General features: G+C 46.3%; 1 protein-coding gene across 3 annotated transcripts; it reads left to right on the forward strand.

Moving 5' to 3' along the window:
* The first annotated feature begins 7496 nt into the window (after positions 1 to 7496).
* Positions 7497 to 17667, forward strand: FUS (FUS RNA binding protein). 3 transcript variants are annotated; one of them, XM_082360838.1, is made up of 15 exons: positions 7497 to 7611; positions 9162 to 9186; positions 9279 to 9433; positions 10188 to 10332; positions 10502 to 10683; positions 10899 to 11106; positions 12702 to 12736; positions 14253 to 14285; positions 15099 to 15202; positions 15560 to 15689; positions 15934 to 16035; positions 16171 to 16294; positions 16625 to 16725; positions 16842 to 16989; positions 17295 to 17667. In XM_082360838.1, the coding sequence occupies exons 1-15, from the start codon at positions 7599 to 7601 to the stop codon at positions 17332 to 17334; spliced, it is 1545 nt and encodes a 514-aa protein (XP_082216964.1). In that variant the 5' UTR covers positions 7497 to 7598; the 3' UTR covers positions 17335 to 17667. The 3 variants fall into 3 exon arrangements, with proteins under 3 accessions (XP_082216964.1, XP_082216965.1, XP_082216966.1); XM_082360839.1 differs by having other exon boundaries at positions 10191 to 10332; XM_082360840.1 differs by lacking the exons at positions 10899 to 11106; positions 12702 to 12736.
* Positions 17668 to 22101: the final 4434 nt, after the last annotated feature.

The following is a 22101-nucleotide window of genomic DNA, read 5'->3' on the forward strand; positions in this document are numbered from 1 at the left end:
AGGAAGTTCTGAAACAGACAAGCCCTGGTGAATTACAACCTCATAACTCCACTATAATTAGATACATTTTGATATGATTATAAGCAAATTTCCACACAACTTTGGTACTGGTTCAGAGGGTTTTTCCTATTGTCATAGAAAAAGTAGCAGATAACAATTACGTTGAGCACAGCTACATTATTTTTCCCTGTGGACAATAATAAACTATGCCTGTATCTCCAATTTTACACTCAATGGTGGTTAGGTTTCTGGATGACGGAACGATGTGTTTCTTCTACTGCAGAGAAGAAATACATCTCCACCTAAAAATTACTAAAGCCAAATTTACCCATAATGTCTTCTTATTTCAGTAAGGACCATCAGGTAAGAAAACCCCTGAGGACTTCCCTGCTGGCGCAGTGGTTAAGAATCCGCCTGCCAATGCAGGGGACACGGGTTCGAGCCCTAGTCTGGGAAGATCCCACATGCCGCGGAGCAACTAAGCCCGTGCGCCACAAAGACTGAGCCTGTGCTCTAGAGCCTGCAAGCCACAACTACTGAGCCCGTGTGCTGCAACTACTGAAGCCCGCGCGCCTAGAGCCCGTGCTCCACAACAAGAGAAGCCACCGCAATGAGAAGCCCACGCACTGCAATGAAGAGTAGCCCCCACTTGACGCAACTAGAAAAAACCCACACACAGCAACGAAGACCCAACACAGCCAAAAATAAATAAATAAAAATAAATTAAAAAAAAAAAAGAAAACCCCTGAAATGAGAAGCAAATCTCTCAGTTTTACTATGCCATGTTTTTCACACTTTTTTCTTTTTTTAAGCAACACTTTCCTAAGTTGTTTCATATGAAGCTTTCACTAAAGAAAGGAGTTGCGGGACTTCCCTGGTGGTGCAGTGGTTAAGAATCCACCTGCCAACGCAGGGGACACGGACTTGAGCCCTGGTCTGGGAAGATCCCACATGCCGCAGAGCATCTAAGCCCGTGTGCCACAACTACTGACCCCACACACCACAACTACTGAAGCCTGCACGCCTAGAGCCCGTGCTCTGCAACAAGAGAAGCCACCACAATGAGAAGCCCGTGCACCACAAAGAAGAGTAGCCCCTGCTCGCCACAACTACAGAAAGCCTGCGTGCCGCAACTACAGAAAGCCTGCGTGCAGCAACGAAGACCCAACGCAGCCAGAAAAAATAAAAAAAGAGGAGTTGCTAAGTTCTCTGGTTTCTAATCAGCTAAGAGGCAGGAGCCTTAGAGCAAAATTCTTAAAAAGAAAAAAACCCCTCAAAACCTGTTTAGTTGGAAACAGAATTCATTGCAGTTTGGCTAGGCTCATCTTGGTGACCCACTAGATCTGAAGACATAGCTTGAAAAAATAATAGTGTAAAATAGCTCACTGATTCTCTTTACTTCTTAAAATGTGGCCTAGAAAAATTAAAACTACGTAAGTGGATATTAAGGCCCTAGATAGTTCCTTTGGACATTCATTAGAAACAATTTTTTATATGTGTAGTTTTCATTTTAGTTGCCCCACAAAGAAAGTAAGGCGAACTTTCCTCTTACTTGTATCTTCCTGTCAAAATATGCAAATGAATTTGAACAAAATATATTTGGCATGTTCAGGTCTTTGCATAAACAACTCAAGCATAAAGTTTTTTCAGATTTTTTGCTTATTTCTCAGGAAGCCCCTGTATTGCTACCTTATCTCAGCCCTTCTCCTTTTTCCTTTGTCTGTAGAGCGAGAGACCCTCCCTGACAGGCAATGATGCGGAAATGCCACCAGAGCCTTTCATGTTTCATTTTCATGAATCGGGTACCAGTATTTGGGGCTGGCCAGTTTGTTCCCTTGGGACCTCTAACCCATTTGGAAGTGGATGTGCCATTATGACAGGACAGTTGTGCCCTTTGGTGTCACCATGACCACCAAACTCCTCGCCCCGTGTCCTTTCTGTCTCCTGGCTCTGCCTCCTAGGAGGCTTTCTGCCATTCTTGCTCAGACCCAGTGAACTGTGTGGCCCTTTTCTAGCCGGTCCAAGCAGGTTTTCTCTTAGCACAGCCCAGTGAGCTGCCCAGTATTTACTTTCCCAGTTCCGTTTATCATGACGACTTCCCACAGAGACACAGAAGCTGAGTTAACCGCCCCGCCAGCCAGCGGCACTTCCTGTCCTGGGAGCTGCCCAAGGAAATAATAAAGCAATTATTTCTTACTTGAAGCTGTGCATCTTGAAGGACGGGTGAGAGAGAAAAGGACATTTATTCATGCAGTTATGTTCCAGGCCCTGTTACAGGTGATTTGCAGATGGAAATATCATTTGATATTCACCTTAGACCTACAAGGTCGCTTTCTTTCATTCTTATTTTGACTTATAGGAAGTAGCAGAGTTGTCTTACACCTCAGGGCCTCTGCTTAGGGTGGTCTAGGTTTTGTCCCGCAGAAAACTCGTCTCCAAGAGGCAAATTGGGGCTGAGTGAAATTCAGCTCCTGCTCTATTCGCTAAGCCTTGGGCCCTGCTTGGGCCGTATTGGCCTGGAGGAAGGGATGTCTTCCCAAGTCACACAAAGACACACTGCAGGCTAGAAGTGCCCAGGTCTGGCCCAAAGCCCCACTCCATCCCTCTCAAAGTTCCTGAGAAGAGGGATGTTGCCTGCTCTTCCCCATGAGCCCTGTAGACAGGGACCCAGCCACAGCATCTGGAGGACAGGCCCTCGGTCAAGCTGGCTCCTCCTCCTTCCTCTGTTCATGCCATTCTTGGGATGACAGATGCCTTGTGCGTCTTGTAGACTCCCAGCTGAAAAGTCATCACGTCTATTATAGGGAAGCCTGATCCATTCCACTGCTCACTGCAAACCTAATCAAGCCTCTTTGGTCCCACCCTACAACATCCTCTTACCACCTACTGCTATGGCACTCTGTAAGAGTCAATTTCTTTTTGGTCAATATCCATTCATGGTAAAAAATTCAAACATAAAGGAGGATCCAGGGAAAAGTGAGTTTCCTTCATACACTCAATCCCAAGTTTCTCAGACTCCTTCCCCAGAAATAACCACTGTTACTAGTTTTTTTCTTCTTCCAGAGATATTTTATGCATAAACAAACATATATATATATATATATATATATATATCAGTAACTCTCCCCCCTCACTTTAAAACCTAAATAATAGCATATTACACACATATTGTCCAGTACCTTGCTCCTTCCTCCCATTAATAATAGAGATTAGATAGTCCTTATATCTGTGCATTTAGATCCACCTCATTAAAAAAAAAATCTCACGGTGTCTGTACACTTAGATCTATCTAATTTTCTTAATCTCATGGTATAGCTGTATCACAGTGGTTCTCAGTCTAGGGTGACTCTGTACCCCCTCCTCCTCCAGCCAGGAGACAACTTTGGTTATTAAAACTGGGGGTGGTTACAAACATCCAATATGCGTAGAGGTCAGGAATGTTGCTAAATATCCTAAAATACACAGAACAGTCCCCCACAGCAAAGAATTATCTGTCCTAAAATGCCAATAGTGCTGAGATCGAGAAATTTTGCTGTATAATAACTCAGTTAACCAGATCCCCTATTGATAGGCACTTAGGTGGTTTCTAATATTTTGATATATAGACAGTGCTGCAATGACAATGGTATAAATTGGAGTTCTCAGTAGCAGATGATATAATCTATTTTAGTTTAAGCAGAAAGGGATTATAAGGTGGTGACTAACTTTTTGAGAAGGTTAAGAGTCAAGTTTGGATGCTTCCCAGCCAGTAATAGATACCAGGCTGAGGGTCCAACAACACCACAGAAAATTTCTAGTGGAAATTCCAGTGCTGTTGCCTCATGCCATTGGCATTAGTGATACTAAGGATGTTATAACCTGCACAAGAGCTACCCCTGAAGGACCAAAGGCTTGGGCTGCTATGCTGGCCGGAACAGCTGAATGTACCAAAAATGACTGCCGCCTCCAATCCTGCGTGATGCATCTGCTGGACAAAATTGGGCTGGAGATGATCAAGAGACAAGCGTGGAACTCAGGAGCTTCACGGCTGGACCTACACATCAGGGAGCTGAAGGCACGATGTGGATGAGATTGTCCACAGCCCAATTTTTACCTTGGAGTCTTTGCTAGGGGTCTGAGAATAGCAACGGGGGGTCACAGATTTGGACAGGAAAAGAGTACATTTAAATTTTTACTAACCTCCAATTGACATTTAGCATTTTTCTCAATAGGCTGTCTATAGGCAACAAACCACAGCAGTGTCTGGGTCTTTGACACCAACAGAAATCTCAGAAATTTTCATATCACATTGCAGCTGTTGCAGGTATCTTAAAACATTTTTTACATTCTGTTCTACTTCAAAATTCAGATATTATGCTATCAGGTCTGTATATTTGATCACGAAGCTATTTTTAAGAAATATTTTGATAACTCTGTTTTCATTTAATCGGTTTCCTTTGTATTCTTACAATGTTTGTTTTATGCATTTAAAAATATTCTAAGAAGGGGTCCACAGAATTCACTAGACTCTGGCACAAAAAGAGGTTAAGAACCTCTGATCTGGAACTAATCACAAACTCAACTGCCTCCAAGGGCCAGTTAGAGGCCTGAAAACCAGGACCTGCTTTGGTTTCTTACGTTTGAAGGGAAGAAATATTTTCCCTTGCTTTTAATTCCACTCTAAGAACAACTACGTTAAACACCTGATATAGATGGCAATTGACTCTGGCTTCCATGTCAGGAATACTAGGAAGTAATGGAGACTCTGGTCAGTTGCAAGCACGTGCCCCAGCAGCTTCTTGTCCCAGCTGACCCTTGCCCTGCGGGAAAGTGGGCCCTGGATGGCCAGAGCCTCCAGTTTTCAAGAAAAGCCAGAAGTTTGGACTTTTCTCTATTTTTAGTGTTGGCAAATGGTTAAAAAAATTTAAAACAACATGTAGGCTACAGACAACCTGTCTGCGGGCTGAGTTTCACACCAGGCTGCAGTTGGGGATTTTGAGTCTCAAGGAAGAAGCAAAGGAGGCTGAACACAGAACTCTGGAGAGCACTGCTATCTGCAGGGCGAGCAGAGGAGGAGAATGCAGGGAAGGAGCTAAATGGACAGTGGGAAAGGGGGGAGGGCCCGGAGCAGGGATGCCAAGCTAGGAGACTTTTAAGGAGGAGTGAGAGGCCCCTGTGTTTCGTGAGTCAGGAGAGGTTCACTGAGAGAGATAAGCCTGGAGAAACAGTCACTTGAGGTAGCCTTTCAGAAGTCACAGTCTGAGCCTATTACTCCCTGCCACGCTGCTGCATGAGTGCCCTTCCCCACCCACGCCTTTGACTTTGCCATTCCGTCTGCCTGTTACACCATATCCTCTGCTGCTTGGTGAAATCCTACTTATCCTGTAAGGCCTGGCTTCAATGTCACCACCTCTTTTTCCTCTTCTGTGGTTGTCTACCTGATGGATGACTTGCTCTCCCAGAAGAGTTTCCACAGTCCTTGATTCCATGTTACAGCACTTACCACATTTGATTCAAATACACTTTGGGGTTTGTGGGTCTCACCCACACCTTGCCCACTGGCTATAAGGTCTTGTGGCTCAGGGACTGGATTTTTTTATCCTCTTCTCTCTAGGTCTGCCCCAGGCTTGGTACATATTATGCAGTGCTCAAGCGATGTTTGCTGAAGCACAGGGGTTAAGAGCAGGAACTCTGAGCCAGGCTGCCTGGGTTGGGAACCTGGCTTTGCCACTTTCTGTGTAGCCCTGGGCACAGCTTTTCACTTTTCCATGACTTTTTGTTCATCTGTAAAATGTAATCCTCATGTCAGCATTTTATTGTGAAGAATAAGATTAAACAAGCTATACTTACAGCACTCAGAACACTGCCTGATACTTAGTAAGCCTTATCAAAGTGTTATGTTATTATAAATGTTATATATAAATATTATTATTATTATATGTTAGCTTTATTATTAAATTGCTTCATCTATTTTGTACACTAATTCATCCTCAGTACCCTGGACAGTCCCTGGAACACTGTAGGTACTTAATAAATATTTGTAGAATCAATGAATGAATGAGTGATGGACTTCCCTCTGTTTGCCCTCACTCCAGTGTCACACTGCCCTCCCAGTGGGGGTGGGGTGGGTGACAGGGTGTTCAAGGGCCATTAGAGCCTAAGTCAGGAATTCAGTAGAAGTTTGTGGGCATAGCCCACAATTATTTCTCTAGGAAAACGTGTCTAACCTACAAAGGAAGTTCTGGAACCCACATCAAAGGTAAGTTGGGAAGGAAAATCTGCATGGCACATGTACCAGGAATAACCTCCTTTGTCTTGTTTTATTCGATACTTTCAAATTTCCTTCTCTAGGCAAGGCTGATTAGAGTGCAAGTTGCAAGTTAATTTGAATTTCACTTTTTGTCCTTGCTCTTATAGGGAGTGAAAAGGCTTCAGAACACTTCAAAGTGTTCGCATAACCAACATAAGGAGTGTTTTGCAGCCACACAGACCTGGATTCAAATCAGGACCCCTGACCCTTAGCTGTTCTATAATCATGGATTATATGGATTGCACTCAGCCTGAGTCTCATTTTTCTTACCTGTAAAATGGAGATAGCTTTACTTTCTTCATAAGACTGTAATGGGAAAGCAATTAATTGTGCATTTTGAAACCACTTCAGCTCTATACAAATATCAGTTATTATTGGATCTCCACATTGGTTCCTCGGTAGGGTTTCAGGAAAATAAAGAGTAGCCCTTTATCAGTAAAAAGGCTGGGAAATCCCAGATCTAATCTCAGTGCTCTTTGAGATCCGGAGGGTTTGGGCTTTCCCGTCCAAGAGCTAGTCAAGCCAAGCTACTCACGGGCCAAGCCGTGAGGGTGTGGGTGGGCGATCAGTGCTTGACCAGACTAGGACCCAAGGGTCCGGGCTAAACTCCATGCTTTCCTTCATGGCAAACGTCACAATCTACAAACCCTGGTAAGGACTTCAGGAGACGCAAGCCTGAAAGACGATGAGTGAATACCTAGACGCAGGGAGAGGGTCGGTGGGTGTTGTCGGTGGAGAAACACTAGAGCCAGAGAGGGAGGCTGGCGCCAGAGGGAGGATGCGTTTGATGCAGTGTAAGGCGAATGGAGCGCAGGAGCTCTCCATCCTGAGTGAAAGTGAGGCCCAGTGAAAGGGGCCAGCCTGAGGAATTTCGGTTCCCGCCCCTCGACTCCCGGCTTTGACTACAGTTCCGCCCGCAACCGCCCTGTGCCCCTCGCCCCGCCCCCAGGGGGTAATCGGGCCGTACCATTATGCAATCATAGGGGTGACGTGAATCGTGGGATTAGTCCTGCAAAGCAAATCTAACTTCTTTGTAAGAAAAACAGAGGATTACATATATTATTTGCAAGGTTCTTAGTTAATACGCTTCCTTTCTGCCTGCTAGGGTCCTCTATACTCCCTGAAGAGTGGCAGGAGTCGGCCATGATTCCCCCTTTCCTTTCCGCAGTTGGTGCGTTCCCCCGGCATGCGTAGGCGGGGAGGCGTACATAAACCTCGACGCAGGAGGCGGGGCTGCTTAGTCCTCGAGGCGTCGGTGCTGTGGTGTTGGAATCTTGTTGATTGTCGGCCTGTGCGCGCGTGCGCGGACATGGCCTCAAACGGTATGTAAGGGCGCGAGGCGGCGGTGGCGTGCCGGCCCCGGGCCTCGTTGCCTCCTAGTCGGGCTTTTGTTTTTCGGTGAGACGTGGGCGGCGATCGCGTGTAGGGTCTTCTCGCACCAGTGGCGGGAAGCAGCGGAGAGGGGTGGAAGGGGGAGGCCGATGTCGCCATCTTGTTTCGCTCCTCTGGCGCCTGGCGCGGGGCGGGAGGTCTTCCCTTCGTAGCCCCTTTCCTTGAGATGAGGGTTGGGAGGGACTCTTCTTGGTGATTGGAAACGTGAGGCACGGATGGAAATGCTCGGTCCCTGTAGCCTTTTCTCCTCCTCGTCCCCAGCCTCGCGCTCGGGCCCGCTTTGTCGCAGTGCTGCATCCGGGCACTCGGAGCGCGCACGCGCTCTGCTGGCCCCTCCCCCCTTTCTGGCGGCGCGAACCCCCCCCCTCCCGCCTCGTGTCGGTCCTGCTTTTTGTCGCGAGACCCTTCGCTGGAGGCTCCGCGGCGCGCGTCCGGTTTGGGCCTCGCCCCCGGGGTCCCTCGGGAAGGGGCGGGACCGCCTCGTTCCCGCCTCGCTTGCCACGCGGGCGGGGGCGGAGGCTTGGGCGCGCTTAACGGCTGGGGGTGGTCCAACGGACTTGGGGACCCGGCCCGAGGCTTTTCCCGCCTAAATTTCCTCTCTCGGAGGTGGGAACTGAAAGGAACGGCCGCCCGAGGCCACACCTTCTCCCGGTCCTTTTGCCCTTTTCTGCGGGAGGAAGCGACTCGTTTCCTGTACCGGGGAGACGAGTGGATCTGGCCAGTGCGTCTAACATGTGGCGTTTTAAAAGCGCTTTCGCTTCCTTCGGTTCACCGAGTCTCCCCACAGCCCCGAGGCAGGCAAGGGAGATAAGAAAACGCACTCGTGGGGAGCCACAGGGCTGGGGACTTGAGTACCAATCGACTTGCCTCCCGAGGCGACCGCTCTTTGATGGTGATCTCCGTCGTTTGGGATCAAAGAGCGCTCTTCTCTTGGTTAGCTAGCTTTGCATTAAAAGCCTCCGTTTCCAGTCTCCAAGATTGGGCAGAGGGTGAAGAGCGGCCTCTTTGGAGACGTTCTTGTTTTTCGGATTGAGAAAGTGGAGGCTACGTTCCGAACAATTCTGCCTCTGGCTTGAATTAAAACCTGTTCTGCTGAAGCAGCTGTGTAATTTTAGCTTGACTCTCGGTGATGTCTTCGTCTTCGAGCGGGTGTGAGAAGGAAATGTGTATATTTGTGCAGTTCCTGACATCGATTGAAGTTGCAGAAAATTATAGCTGTTCACCAAGACTCTTGCTTTTTCCAGTACTTCAGGCTTCTTGGTCTCTGTAGAAATTGGCTATTTCTTTGCTTTTCTTTATTGTAAGAAAACTTGACTACGGTCTGCCAGATTGCTCCTCTCAACTAGGGTTTCATGTGGGAATTTATGCCTCGTTGACTCTCCTCTCCGGGGGCCCCAAAGCTAGCTTGAGTTAAGACTTTTCGCTCTAGTCTACTCTTAGGGATGGTTGAAGGTAATATAATCGTGTTTTTGTTTTTCAGACTATACCCAACAAGCAACCCAAAGGTGAGTGTCAATTTCTGGGCTTCCAGAGTTTGTCAAGGGCAAGGGTGGTGAAGGTGTTTTTTTCTGAGAGCACGGTTTGTCTTTTTCTCCAGTTATGGGGCCTACCCAACCCAGCCTGGGCAGGGCTATTCCCAGCAGAGCAATCAGCCCTATGGACAGCAGAGTTACAGTGGCTACGGCCAGTCAGCGGACACTTCAGGCTATGGCCAGAGCAGCTATGGTAGTTCCTATGGACAGACCCAGAACAGTGAGTCTCTTTTAGTGGGTCACCCCACCTCTTCCTGCTCTTTCTGAATGTTGCTTTTTTTAAACCTAAGCAGTGCTGAAATGTTTCCTTTAACCAGTCTATGACCCTTAAAGCACTTGAGCGTTTGAGTCATTTCAAACAAAAATGCTTAATTGGTTTGTAATTCTGTTTCCGATTATTTTCTTTGACTTTTTACTTCTCTGTTTATGTTGCACTTTTCCCCATTTCCCCTAAGAATGAAAGTGAAATGGGAGGGCGGGGTGGGTGGGTAGTATTGCCTAAAGGGAGAAAACTTTCAGATAACTTAAAGGGAGAAAATGACTTCCTTGAGGATGTTTGAAGTCAGACTGCTGTATATCACATGATACACCAGGAGGTGGAATTTGCCCTGAGGTCCTGAAGTGTAAATAATATGGGGTTGTCTTATTTGTACTGCACACATACGGGCAGGTTAAAATGCTGTTAATTAATAGGGGTCTCTTGGGCTGTGATTAGTGGTGGTCCTGGAGGCTGGCTTTGGTGTGGGTCGGATGAGATTGGAACTCTGAAGTTGGTAGAAGTTGGAATATTAAGCTTTAAGGTAAAAGAGAAGGGTAATCTCTGACTGAGTTGCAAGATTTCCAAGCATCTTCTAAGAGGCTGACTTTTCAAGTATGGGAAGCATTAGGTGGTATATAATGTTTTCTTCAACCCATTACCCTGCCTTTTCTCTTTCGTCGTAGTTTTTGTGACTTCCTTTTTCTTTTTCTTGTAGCAGGCTATGGCACACAGTCAACTCCCCAGGGATATGGCTCAGCTGGTGGCTATGGCAGTAGCCAAAGTTCTCAGTCGTCTTACGGGCAGCAGTCCTCATACCCTGGCTATGGCCAGCAGCCAGCTCCTAGCAGCACCTCGGGAAGGTAAGGAGTTGTGGGGAGAGGGGAGAGGACTGAAAGATTAGGGGTGCATGAGTAAGCATGAGGAGTAACGGGGCTGGTCTCTGTTGGGTACAGAGAATGGGATGTACTGAAAGTGAAAGAAGGTTTTGGACATGCTGGCATTATGATTCTGCTTTTTCTTTTTCCCTAGTTACGGGAGCAGTTCTCAGAGCAGCAGCTATGGGCAGCCCCAGAGTGGGGGCTATGGCCAGCAGTCTGGCTATGGTGGACAGCCTCCAAGCTATGGACAGCAGCAAAGCTATAATCCCCCTCAGGGCTATGGGCAGCAGAACCAGTACAACAGTAGCGGTGGAGGTGGAGGGGGTGGTGGAGGTGAGATGTTTTCAACTTTGTCTCATACTTGCTTTTTGTAAGGAATTGTATCCCGCTCGACCCATTCCCTAAAAGGGTTCTTAAAAATCTTGCGCTTTGTTTCCTAGCTTCATTTTAATTTTTATTGTCATTTATCCCCTGGCGCAGTTGAACTGTTTTATGCCACCTCGCAGTCTGTTTTGTGTTTTTTAAAGGCATTCTTTCTTTCCTGACAGGTAACTATGGCCAAGATCAGTCCTCCATGAGTAGTAGTGGTGGCGGCGGTTATGGCAATCAGGACCAGAGTGGTGGCGGAGGCTACGGGGGAGGCCAGCAGGACCGTGGGGGCCGTGGCCGGGGCGGTGGCGGTGGTTACAGCCGCAGCAGTGGTGGCTATGAACCCAGAGGTCGTGGAGGCGGCCGTGGAGGCAGAGGCGGCATGGGGTAGGTGTCTTGTGAGCCAGGGAGTAACATCAGTGAGCAGTGTGGAGGGTTGCATGAATCTCCCTTGAAGCCTAGTCCCTTAGTGCATGGTTAGTCTTATTCTAGGGATTTGTGAGGGCTTTGATTTAGGAGCATTGACTGTTTCTTCTTCATACATACATCCCCATTTTATTTTTGTGAGAACTTGGGAGCCTGAACTTCTACCCACACCTCTGTATAGAGATTTGAGTAGACACTTTTATTTTTGAAGAAAAAGAAACATGGGTGTATATGGATTGGAGTCATTGATATCCTAGGCAAGAAACATGGAAGTAAAGGCTTCTTTCTCTGCAAGGGAAACCGATGATCCCACTCCTGGTAATAGGGAAACTTGTTAGTTGTATTCCCATGTGTCCTCTGAGGGAGTTGTAAATGGTTAACCTGACTTGAGCTTCCAGGAATTGGCTACTCTCTCTTTATTCTGTAGTCATTTGAATCCACGAGCACTCATTTGACTGACAGTAACGATTTTGTGTGTGTGACTTGGTTTATGGGGCTATCTGAAGTGTGCAGACCTTTTGGACAAAATACAGTACGCTTGACAGTGGTATCCCACCTATTTGCTCCACTGTCCCCCTTCCTCTGGTTACTTGTCCAACTGGACCTTCTTTCCTCCCCTTCCCGCTGAAGTTGAAGTAAAACCTTAGATTTGATGTTAAAGCATTTGTCAAATCTGTTGGTAAATATGATTTGAAGGACCCTACTCTGTCTCCCTTGAGAGGGGAGGAATGTCAGTGTGTTACTCCTTTTTGGGAAAAAGTAGGTTTTTTAAAAGGAGTTTGTGTATGGTAAGTATTCAGAGGTGGGTGGGGGCAATCTCAAAAACAAAATAAGGAAAACTCTGTTGTGTGCGTGTGTTTAATGCAAAACTTTAAAAAGAAAAACAACTGTTAATGTGACTGTTAACTTGCTCTGCATTTTATGTGCCACAGGTATGAAAGGTGACATTGCAAAATACTCCGCTCTTCTCACAGTGTAGAAGGGGTGACCCCGGGGGTGGGGAGAGATCAAAAACAGCTCAGTAGTTAGGGTAGGGCTTAGCTAAGTTTGTCTCGCTTTAAGGGGAAATTGCCTTTGGTTTTGACTTTTTATGGAATGGGGTTGGGTCTGCTTGCTGCTTTCAAAGCAAAAAACCACAAAAATGTGTTCAGGGCTACCCCAGCCTGGTGTGAAATGTCTTCTGGGTAAATCGGGGGTAGGGTTTTTAAACCAACTACTGGGTTGTCATCCACTCGCGACAAGAGGAAAAAACATCTGCTACATCGGAAGAACGACCAAGGAAAATGGGTCTTTTTTTTTTTCCAGAGGAAATAGATATATAACCTTTTAAAGCAAAATCCTTAAAAATTGTGTCTGAGAAATTGCACACGTGTGTGTGACATGCTCAAAGGTCAGACAAGGGGTGGTCAGGAAGGGGAATGTATTTTAGTAGCCATTTGTATTATCATTTTCCCAAAACACCTACCCATGTTTGGGGAATGTTGAACAAAATCAAAAACCGCCCTTTTGTAGCCGTTGGAAGCTTCATGTCCTTTCTTCTAACTTGTCTTCTCCAGCGGAAGTGACCGTGGTGGCTTCAATAAATTTGGTGGTAAGTGAACAGAGTTTCCAAAATTCCCAACTCCCAGCAATGCTTTGTCTGATTGTTCATTTGCAGATGTCTTAGCGTGTTTTAAGTGTCAAAGGTTTTGGAGTGTCCAGAACCACCTCCAGAAAGGGGTGGGGTAGAATGCCACCTGCTGCCAGATGTGTGCTAACCTGGAGGCAGGCAGGGGTAAGACTCAGCAGGCATCTGGTACCAATTCGGTTTGACCCAGGTTAATAAGAGATGTTTAAGTAGGCCTCTGACAGGAGTGTTGCCACACCCGGCACGTAGTGAGCACTGTAATGAGAAACTGGAGAGTGTGTGCTGGAACACGTGGGGCCGACTTGGCTTTAGGAGCCTTTTGATCAGTGTGTCCGAGGTTAGTGTGTGCGTGTGTGTGTGTGCGTGTGTGTATGTATGTGTATGTAACAACCTCCAAATGTTTTAATTCTGGACGAGGGATGTGAACTATTGCCCTGCCCTGAGGATGGTGAAGTTGGTATATATTTATATATTAAATACTGAATGGTGTCAATGCGATTCTACATACATGCATTTAAACTCAATTCAGATGGGCAAATAGAAACTAGCTCTGGGAAGGAAGGTGTGGACTACTTCCAAGAAAGGTTGGGAGTATGTGTGGCTCATGGGAAATAACCAGGTCTTAAACAGCACAAACTGAATTCATGGAAAAATGGCAAATTTGAGAAGTCTCCCAGTAAGCTGGAACTTTTCTGGTTTGGTTAACTAACAAAAGGTTTCTTGATTTGTCTCAACATTTAAAGCCAAAGGCTTGGGTTCATGATTTAGGTGTCATTGAGTGTGGGTACAATATTTATTTATGATGAATTCAGATAAACTTTGGTCAAAGATGGTCTCTGGAAAAAAAATAGAGGCTGCATTATGGAAATAAGATTTCTGGTCTGTTCCCTGGGACATGCTTTAAAAATATAATAGCTGTTATGTATGATTTTTATTTTCATGTGGTTTTGGGGGAAACAAACATGGTTTTAAGAATGGTTTCTAAAGATGAAATTAAAAATTGTTCTACAAGGGATAAGTGTCTTTGGTGTTAAAGTTTGGAGAAACGGTATGGATGCATATCACATTGCTGGTGGTGAGCCCATTTCTCTCTGGGGTGAGAGAACAGGGCCAAGCTGTGAGTTGGTTTGTTAACTTCAAGGGGTCTCCCTCCTGGCCCTCCCAGTCTGTGCTGAGGACATTTCCCAGCCTGAGCTGGGGGAGGCAGCATTTTCTGAAGTGTGGCGTTGTCCCTGTGGGGACTCAAGTTACATACAGGTCTTAGGAAAAGGGGCCTCTGTCTTCCCCAGACCTGCCTAGGATTTTTCTCTGGGCAGACAACCCAGGACAGGGTTTGGAATGAGGCTGTGAGCACTTACCTGATATTTTGCAAAAGTTTGGATTTGGTGTGAATTTTTTTCCTTGTCTTTCTCAGCCTGTTGACTAACGGCTCCTCTTTCCTTGTTTTTTTGTTTTTTGTTTTTTTTTCATGTCACTTAAGGCCCTCGGGACCAAGGATCACGTCATGACTCTGGTAAGTCCAGAGGTGGCATGAAGGAATGGCTCAAGTGGTGTCAGGACTTTTCCTGGATGTTCTTTGAAACTTAAAGGGATCTGAAGAACTGTGGGATAGAGAAGAAGGAAAATGTGGGGAAGGGAGTTTAGGTGTAGCTATACTTATTAACAGTGATTTATAAATGAGCCATGTATCAGAAATACCTGATGTGGTGATTTCCTCTCCCAGCAATTTAGTAGGTCTGGGAGGAGCCCGAGAATTTGCATTTCTAACAAGTTTCAGGAGATGCTGATGCATCTGTGTGTGGACCATAATCCTGAACTGCTGGTTCAGTTAAAGCAGTGGCTTTTAAAAATGGGGATCGTAACCAAATTATTAAACGAAAAAGACACATAAAGGGAAGCACTTAGTGTATTTTTTGTTTTAATTATGTTTGTATACTGCATTTTAGTGTAAGATTGGTTTCTTAACTTGGGGGTCTTCAACTGAACATTGACAAACAACTGGTGTACTTACTGTGTGGTTGGGCAGTTAACTCCTGAGCCCTTGTTTCTTTAGTGAGTATCAACATGTTTCAAAGGGTAGTTGTAAAACTAAATTTAAATTTGTGAAGTGGCTGGCATACTGGTACTCAGATAATAAAATAGAAGGGATGGGGATTTCTTTTGTCTTACCTAAACCAAAGTATATTGCTTGCTTTAGAGTTTTTTTTCTTTGAAAGCAAAATAGCAAGTATTTCTTAAAGTTAGGTTATTAAGAGTCACTGACTTGTTTTACCTTTGCTTGTTTTCTCTCTTCAAATTCATGTTTCTTTCTGCGTTTGACAAGCAGAACAGGATAATTCAGACAACAACACCATCTTCGTGCAAGGCCTGGGCGAGAATGTTACAATTGAGTCTGTAGCTGATTACTTCAAGCAGATTGGTATCATTAAGGTACTTGTGGAGCAGAGTGGGTGCTTTCTATCAGTGCTGCAGGCTTTTGGATTTCACACCTTAGTGAAAAAAAAAGTCTTAATGGTTGCCTGCTTCATTTGTTGAGGAAAGAACATTAGCCTTTGCCATTTTCTAAAGGGAATCACATTTTAACACAAAAGAGGCACAACTGATAAAAAAGGGAGTGTCTAAAACTTTTGAATTTGTAGTCTATAATCTTTACTTTCATCTTTTAATATTGAAGTGAGAAACAGTTATAGTTGATGGCTTTAATTCAAGTTACGTGAAAGAGAAAGGTATGGTTATGATAGTGCTGTCTTCTTTAAGACTGATGTTATCTCACGTTGATTTCTTTAGACAAATAAGAAAACAGGACAGCCCATGATTAATCTGTACACAGACAGGGAAACAGGCAAGCTGAAGGGAGAGGCAACAGTATCATTTGATGACCCACCTTCTGCTAAAGCAGCTATTGACTGGTTTGATGGTATGTATGAGGAGGCTGGCAGGGGTGGGGGACAGGGTAACTAGCTTTGGGAAACGGCCTGTGTTTTGAGGATTTCTTTGAGTCTTCCAACACTCCTATTTTGGTGTGGTCTTATTTTTTCTTACGTTTCATGAGATTGTAAACATGTACAAGAAGGCAGAGTCTTCTCTTGATTGTACCAAGTGTGTTTTTGGACCCACAGGTCTTAATAAAAAGTCTCTTTATACCGCCTTTATTTCTTTAGGTAAAGAATTCTCTGGGAATCCCATCAAGGTCTCATTTGCTACTCGGCGAGCAGACTTCAATCGGGGTGGTGGCAATGGTCGTGGAGGCCGAGGGCGAGGAGGTGAGGAGCTACTTCTGCTGGCGTAAGAGGTGATGGGGAGAGAAGGGAGGCAGGGTGGTAAGGGTTTGCATGGGAGAGAAGGTTAGGTTAACCAAACTTGGAAGCGGAGCAGACCTATTCTTGTGCCTGCACTAGGACCCATGGGCCGTGGAGGCTATGGAGGTGGTGGCAGTGGTGGCGGTGGCCGAGGAGGATTCCCCAGCGGCGGCGGTGGCGGTGGAGGACAGCAGCGAGCAGGGGACTGGAAGTGTCCTAATCCGTGAGTGAAACTTCTTTAATTCTTTTCTCAGCCCTCTTACACGTGTGCCCTTTGGTATTATGGTAGAGCTTGTGTTTTCTGACTAATAGATGTCAAAGCTACACTTTGACAGGCTTGGCCAGGAGTCACCTAGGTGAGGTAGCTCTAGTGGGAACGGTATTGGACTGGGTTCAATAACCTGCAGTTTTTGTCTGGCTCGCTCCTGAGAAACAAGCCCTTTTGCTTTTCTGAGGCCTCATTTTCCTCACGTAAGGTAACTGGAGTGTTTGTAATTCTAGGTCTTGTCTTACCCCGCCCCCCGGCCCCGACTAATTGTCTTATTTTCCTCAGTACGTGTGAGAACATGAACTTCTCTTGGAGGAATGAATGCAACCAGTGTAAGGCCCCTAAACCAGACGGCCCAGGAGGGGGACCTGGAGGCTCTCATATGGGTAAGGAAGAGGCGGAGCTGGTGGTAAGGAGTTGGGATCAAAAAGGAGGCTAGAGGGGAGGTAGGAGGAATTTGGGGGATGTGATATGGGGATATATCATGTTTCTTTTTTCCTAGGGGGTAACTATGGAGACGATCGTCGTGGTGGCAGAGGAGGCTATGATCGGGGCGGCTACCGAGGCCGAGGCGGGGACCGTGGGGGCTTCCGAGGGGGCCGGGGTGGTGGGGACAGAGGTGGCTTTGGCCCTGGCAAGATGGACTCCAGGTAAGTAAGACTAAATTGAAATGAAAGTAGAACAGTTGAACAGAGGTCATGGGATTGTAAGGTTTTGGGACAGTGGTTTCGTTTTGAGGGCTAGGTTGGAAAGCTGAGACTGTAACCATAGTGGGTAGGGAAGGAGGGAAGGAAGATTATCTGGGGGAGCTAATCTGTAGACTCCCATGTACTCTCTATACCTAGGGAGATATGAGCTATTTCTTGGGGTTGGGTAGCAGGGGCAGATAGGATTTCGGGGGTGGGTTGGGTAGAGAGGTTGGTAACTCAGACCTAATGGATACTCTTTCTTGCAGGGGTGAGCACAGACAGGATCGCAGGGAGAGGCCGTATTAGCCTGGCTCCTGAAGTTCTGGAGCAGCTTTCTTCCTGTACCCAGTGTTACCCTCATTATTTTGTAACCTTCCAACTCCTGATCACCCACGGGTTTTTTGTGTCGGACTATGTAATTGTAACCATATCTCTGGTTCCCATTAAAAACCATCATTTTAGTTAAATTTTCTTCCTCTTCCCCCTCTTCACTCTCCTGGAGCGTTGATGTCCAGGTCAAGAATGTGGGGAGTTTTCCTCTTTCAGATCAACCTGCCTTGTGGGAACTGGAATAATTTGTTTGTTCTCGCTTAGCAGGAACTGGAATAAAGTGTTTGATACTTGTTTCAGGGGAGAAAAGGTCAAGTGTATCCTTGAAAGTAGAGATTAAACTTTTCTGTTATGGTAAAAACTAGATGAATGAAAGGGGTAAATGAGAAACATGTGGTGTGTTGGCCCAGAATTGTCCAACCATTTGGAAGTTTTTCTTTTACCATGTTTATTCACATGCTGGTTTTAGTGAGTTTATTATTTATAGTAGTTGTGTTCTTTTTTTAAGGCCTTTTGGCTCTTTTGGCACTTTTCTGAGTGGGGCTCAAACAAATTAGGTTGCTTTGGGGGTGGTATTCAAGCTTGATCATGATTGGAGCACGTAGTTATTAGCCAGTTGGGTGTTTTGCAGGAAGGAGAGTAACTGAGCACCTACTTAATGGTCGGTGTTCCGTGGCCTTGCTCACTTCATGCCCAGTGCATGGGTGATGTGGCTCTCATTTCTCAGGAAATGGTCGACTCCAGGAAGGAGTCCCTGTCTTCTCACTTCTTTTTCATTTCTTGGCATTTCGTTCTGAAATCATTTTTCTGAAAGGGACAGACTCCTATCCTGAACGTTTGTTTGCCTAGGCCTTAAGAGGATGCTAAATTTTAGGGAAAGAGACTTGGGAAGGAGAGGAGATGGTAAAGGGGGGAAGGTTAGCTGGGACAGTAAGGTAGAGGCAGTTCTTTATATTTCAGGGTGACCCCCCCCCCCCCATTAGTTTTCCTGAAGGTGGGACTTTGGTAGGTGTCTGTAGGGAGACAGTGGTCTAGCTGGGTCGTGTTTACATCCTGCCTATACCCAGAGGGCTGAGGTCATTGATAATTTTGAGAAAGGCAAAGGGTGGGGCTGATGAGCTGCAACCTCAGACTAGTGCCCGTCAACCTTACATGCCTTTCCTGACCCCAAAAATCTCCCCCCCGCCTTTTTTCCAGCCCAAACCGAGTTTAGAAAACTTGCCCATCCCTGCCAAGCAATTGAATTTTAGTTGTACAGAACCGAAAATTATAGCCAACAGCAACAGGCTTCTTTGCTGTCAGAAGCACAGCTCGTAGAGTGCCTGGGACCCATGGTGGGAAGTGCTTTTTCCCTTGGTTTAAAATTGTCAAGTATGCTGTAAGTATTCTCTTCTTAAGAGTTGTTTCATCTTCCAATCTCTGGTGACTTGAGACAGAAGCTGTGGCTTTGTCAAAAGGAATAGCTGCTTTATCCTCCCTACTGTGTGGAGGTGCTCTACCAAGAGTGGGTGGAGAATGGCTGAGCTTCTCCAGGCAGTGCTTTCATTTGGTTTACTGAACTTGGCACATGTGAGAAACCCTCAGAATTAGAGCCAAGGATATGGCAGTGTTTCTCTCCCTGGTGCGGTCAGCTGCCTCTGCTGTTTTTGATCTGCTGTCTTACAGTGATGCTTGGTTTGAATGGCACTATCCTTGTCTCTGAGAAGTTTATTGTGTGTGCGTCACCTGGTGGGCTTCTGGTGTTCGGCTTTGGTTGTGGTTCCTTCATCCCTACTGCTAGTGGTGAAGGAGATTGAAGCTCTGGGTGAGACCCAGTTACTGACTGGGACTGTTAGTATTTAGTTCTTGTCCTTTAAAGGGCTTCAGTGATGGGCCTTGCTCTTAAGTAAAAGAAAATAGAGTCCCAAGTGTCTAGTGGGTAGATCCAGTTTGGGGTCCTTTTTCCAGGAGAAAAGAATGGATGACGACAGAACTAGGAACAGAGGGAATGTTGTTGGTTCTGGTGCCAGCTTATCCATTGGCGAGAAAATAGGAGTGAGACCTCAAGGGGGTTGGACTTCGGGCCCTCTGCTCTTTGCTGCATTCCCTTGTAAGCACTAGGCCGGTAATAGCCAGTCATATTTCTCTGATGAGGATCTTAGGCTAGTCCTTAGAGATCTAAAGAATACATTATTACTGAATTATGGAAAATGGCCTGCAGTCTGGAAGCACTTAGGCGCCTGGCTTTTTTGAATTGGGACAGGCTAACTAGGGAGAAGTGAGGAGGGTAGGTTGTGGTGGGGAAAAGTGTGCTGCGGGTCTGTTTGCTTCCACTGATTTAGTTCTCAGGCTTTTCACCTTTTCCCCATCACATGCTGGATTTCAGTAACTTGGATATAGGGCTGAGGTTAAGTCATTGCTGGGTCCAGCCCCTATGAGACTCAACACATTAACATCTTTATTTAGGCATGTTGCTTCCCACTTCCGGTCTCCTGTCAGTCTTCCACCAGGGGTTTTGTAACCAGGTCTCACTCCCTCTACTAGTCTGTGAGAGGCTCAGCTCAGTGTGAGGTCCCATCTACAGCCATTCCTCTCCAGTCTTTCCAGAACTCAGACTCCCTTTTCTGCTTTTGGGCCCTCAGTACTTAGCCTCTTTCCTTTCATCTTTAACTTTTTATTTTGAAATAATTCAGAGTTAGGAGGTTTCCACAAAAATTATCTTGTTCACCTCCCCATGCAGACGGTAATCTTCATGGTGCTGGGTATATTAAGAAACGAGGAAGTAGTGTCAAGTGGATCTTGCCAGCAGGTTTGACTTTTGGGCTTGTAGAAATTGCCCCTCCATCCTATGGTGTTAGCAGTTAGAGCTTTAAGAGACCATTGAATTTAAAATTCCTGAATATTTTTGAGGGAGGAACAGAAGTATGTCAGAGGAGTTTGGGTCTGGGAATAGTGAGTGCTCTGTGGATGGACTGTGCTGTTCAGCTCCTTGGGGTTATAGTGCGAGCATGAAGGGCTCCTTTAACATGAAGGATAATTGAGAGCCACCAGTGTAGGGATTGGAGACAGGAAGGGAGCTTGGACTACAGGGTCGAAGATAGGGGATTCCTTGTGTGTAGTGGGGAACTGAGCTTAGGCCATTCCCGGTAGAGAATGCCAAGGAGGGTGGGGTTGGGTATGGGAAGAAGAAACTGAAGGAAGCAGGAGCCAGGCCTTCCAGGCAGCGTTCTGCACGCGCGCCTCAGGGTGGCAGTGTTGCACAGTTGCGCTGATGCCTTGTAGCTGTTCCATGCAGGATCCTTAGGGCCTCAGTGCAGCCTGCTTGGGGTAAGAACCTGTCAGATTTAGCTTGGTGGCTGTCCCCCCCCCCCCCCACCAACCAGAATTTGAGGGCCCATCCTGTATACCCTTTCCCTGAGTGAAAAGGCAAATCCCTATGTGAGAAGGCTTCTGCAGACCTGTCACCGTCTGACTGAGGTGGCAGAGGCAGATTCTCTCTGTAGCAGTGTGTCTAAGTTGAATACGTACCTGAATCGCTCGGCAATGTGGTTAGCGCGTCGGTTCGAACTCAATGTGTAGGTCCTGGTGGGGTGCTGCGACCTCTCTGGCGATGTTCTGAAGTTCTGCAGAGACTCCTTTTCTGCTCATTCCCCCCACCATGTCTGGAAAGGGGAACTCAATTTTGTACAAAACTGTCCATGTAGACAGTGTAAGCCAGGAGCTAAGAAAAAGGTCATCACTTGTGGAAGGCTGGGTCCTGCATGTGGGTTTTTGTTCTAATTAGCACAGGCCCATCGAACATTTGCTGTTGATCTGCTTGTTTTTTTTTTTTTCCCAGTCTTGTGATGCTTAGAGGTTTGGGCAGAAAATGTTGATTGTTCCAGATTGAGGAGCCTAAGCCATTGAGCAGCTAGGAAGGAAAACATCCTGGAGATCACTGTTGACACTAACGTGTGCTCGCTGTGGGCCAGTTGCTGTTAGGTGATGAGCTATGTCCTGTTATCCCTACTTTATAGATGGGATGCTGAGGTACAAACTGGCCTTAAGTCTCATAACTGGTGAGTGGGGTAGAGCAGGGATTGGAATCTGTCCTTTGGCTGCAGAAGTGTGTCCTTAACCAGTATGCTGTGGCTGGTAGAACTCTGAGCCTCCCCCTTCCCCCTCCCCCACCAAATATAAAGGAAAAATAAAGCCTCCAAGAAGTCTTTCAACTTAGGGGAGCTGTTTCTTAGAACCGTGTCTTTTGCCTCAGGCCTGCACTAGTTTTTGTAGCTGCTCTGTTTGAGCATCTGCTGTGCAAGGAAGTGTTACGGCTCCATCTCATGAGAAGCATTAGGTTCCTATGAAGTTCAAAAAAAAACCTCTGTTAAGACACTAGACATACACAGTGACTGCTATTTTTCACATGCAAGGCACTGTACAGAGGTTGAAAAGATGTCTTTTTATGGAGCTCTAACGGGAGAGTCCTGTGTGAAACTAGAACGTGACAATATGGTTTGCTCTACCACGGGGAACCTAGGTGAAAGTGCCACTGGAGCCCAGAGGAAGGCCCTCTCTGGGCATGCTAGGACAGGTGGGTTTCAAGGTATCCAGAGTCGGGACCAGCGTGCGGTAGGGCAGGGGGTGTAAGTAGTGTTGAGATGCGGTGGTGTGTGAAGAGGAAGGTAGGAGAGGTTGGATGGGGTTATTCAGGGTCAGGCTGGAAGCAGGGCTTAGGTGTCCTAGTGTTAGAAGGGAGTCCATTTCCATCAGTTTTCAATACTC

Source organism: Balaenoptera borealis, assembly GCF_965194805.1.
Source record: "Balaenoptera borealis genome assembly, chromosome: 16".
In the NCBI taxonomy this organism is placed as follows: Eukaryota; Metazoa; Chordata; class Mammalia; order Artiodactyla; family Balaenopteridae; genus Balaenoptera; species Balaenoptera borealis.

Bases quoted from the DNA above. Each gene is read 5' to 3' on its own strand.
- FUS (XM_082360838.1), top strand. The intron at 9,187-9,278 runs GTGAGTGTCAAT...CTTTTTCTCCAG, and splicing joins ACCCAACAAGCAACCCAAAG to TTATGGGGCCTACCCAACCC. The intron at 10,684-10,898 runs GTGAGATGTTTT...CTTTCCTGACAG, and splicing joins AGGTGGAGGGGGTGGTGGAG to GTAACTATGGCCAAGATCAG.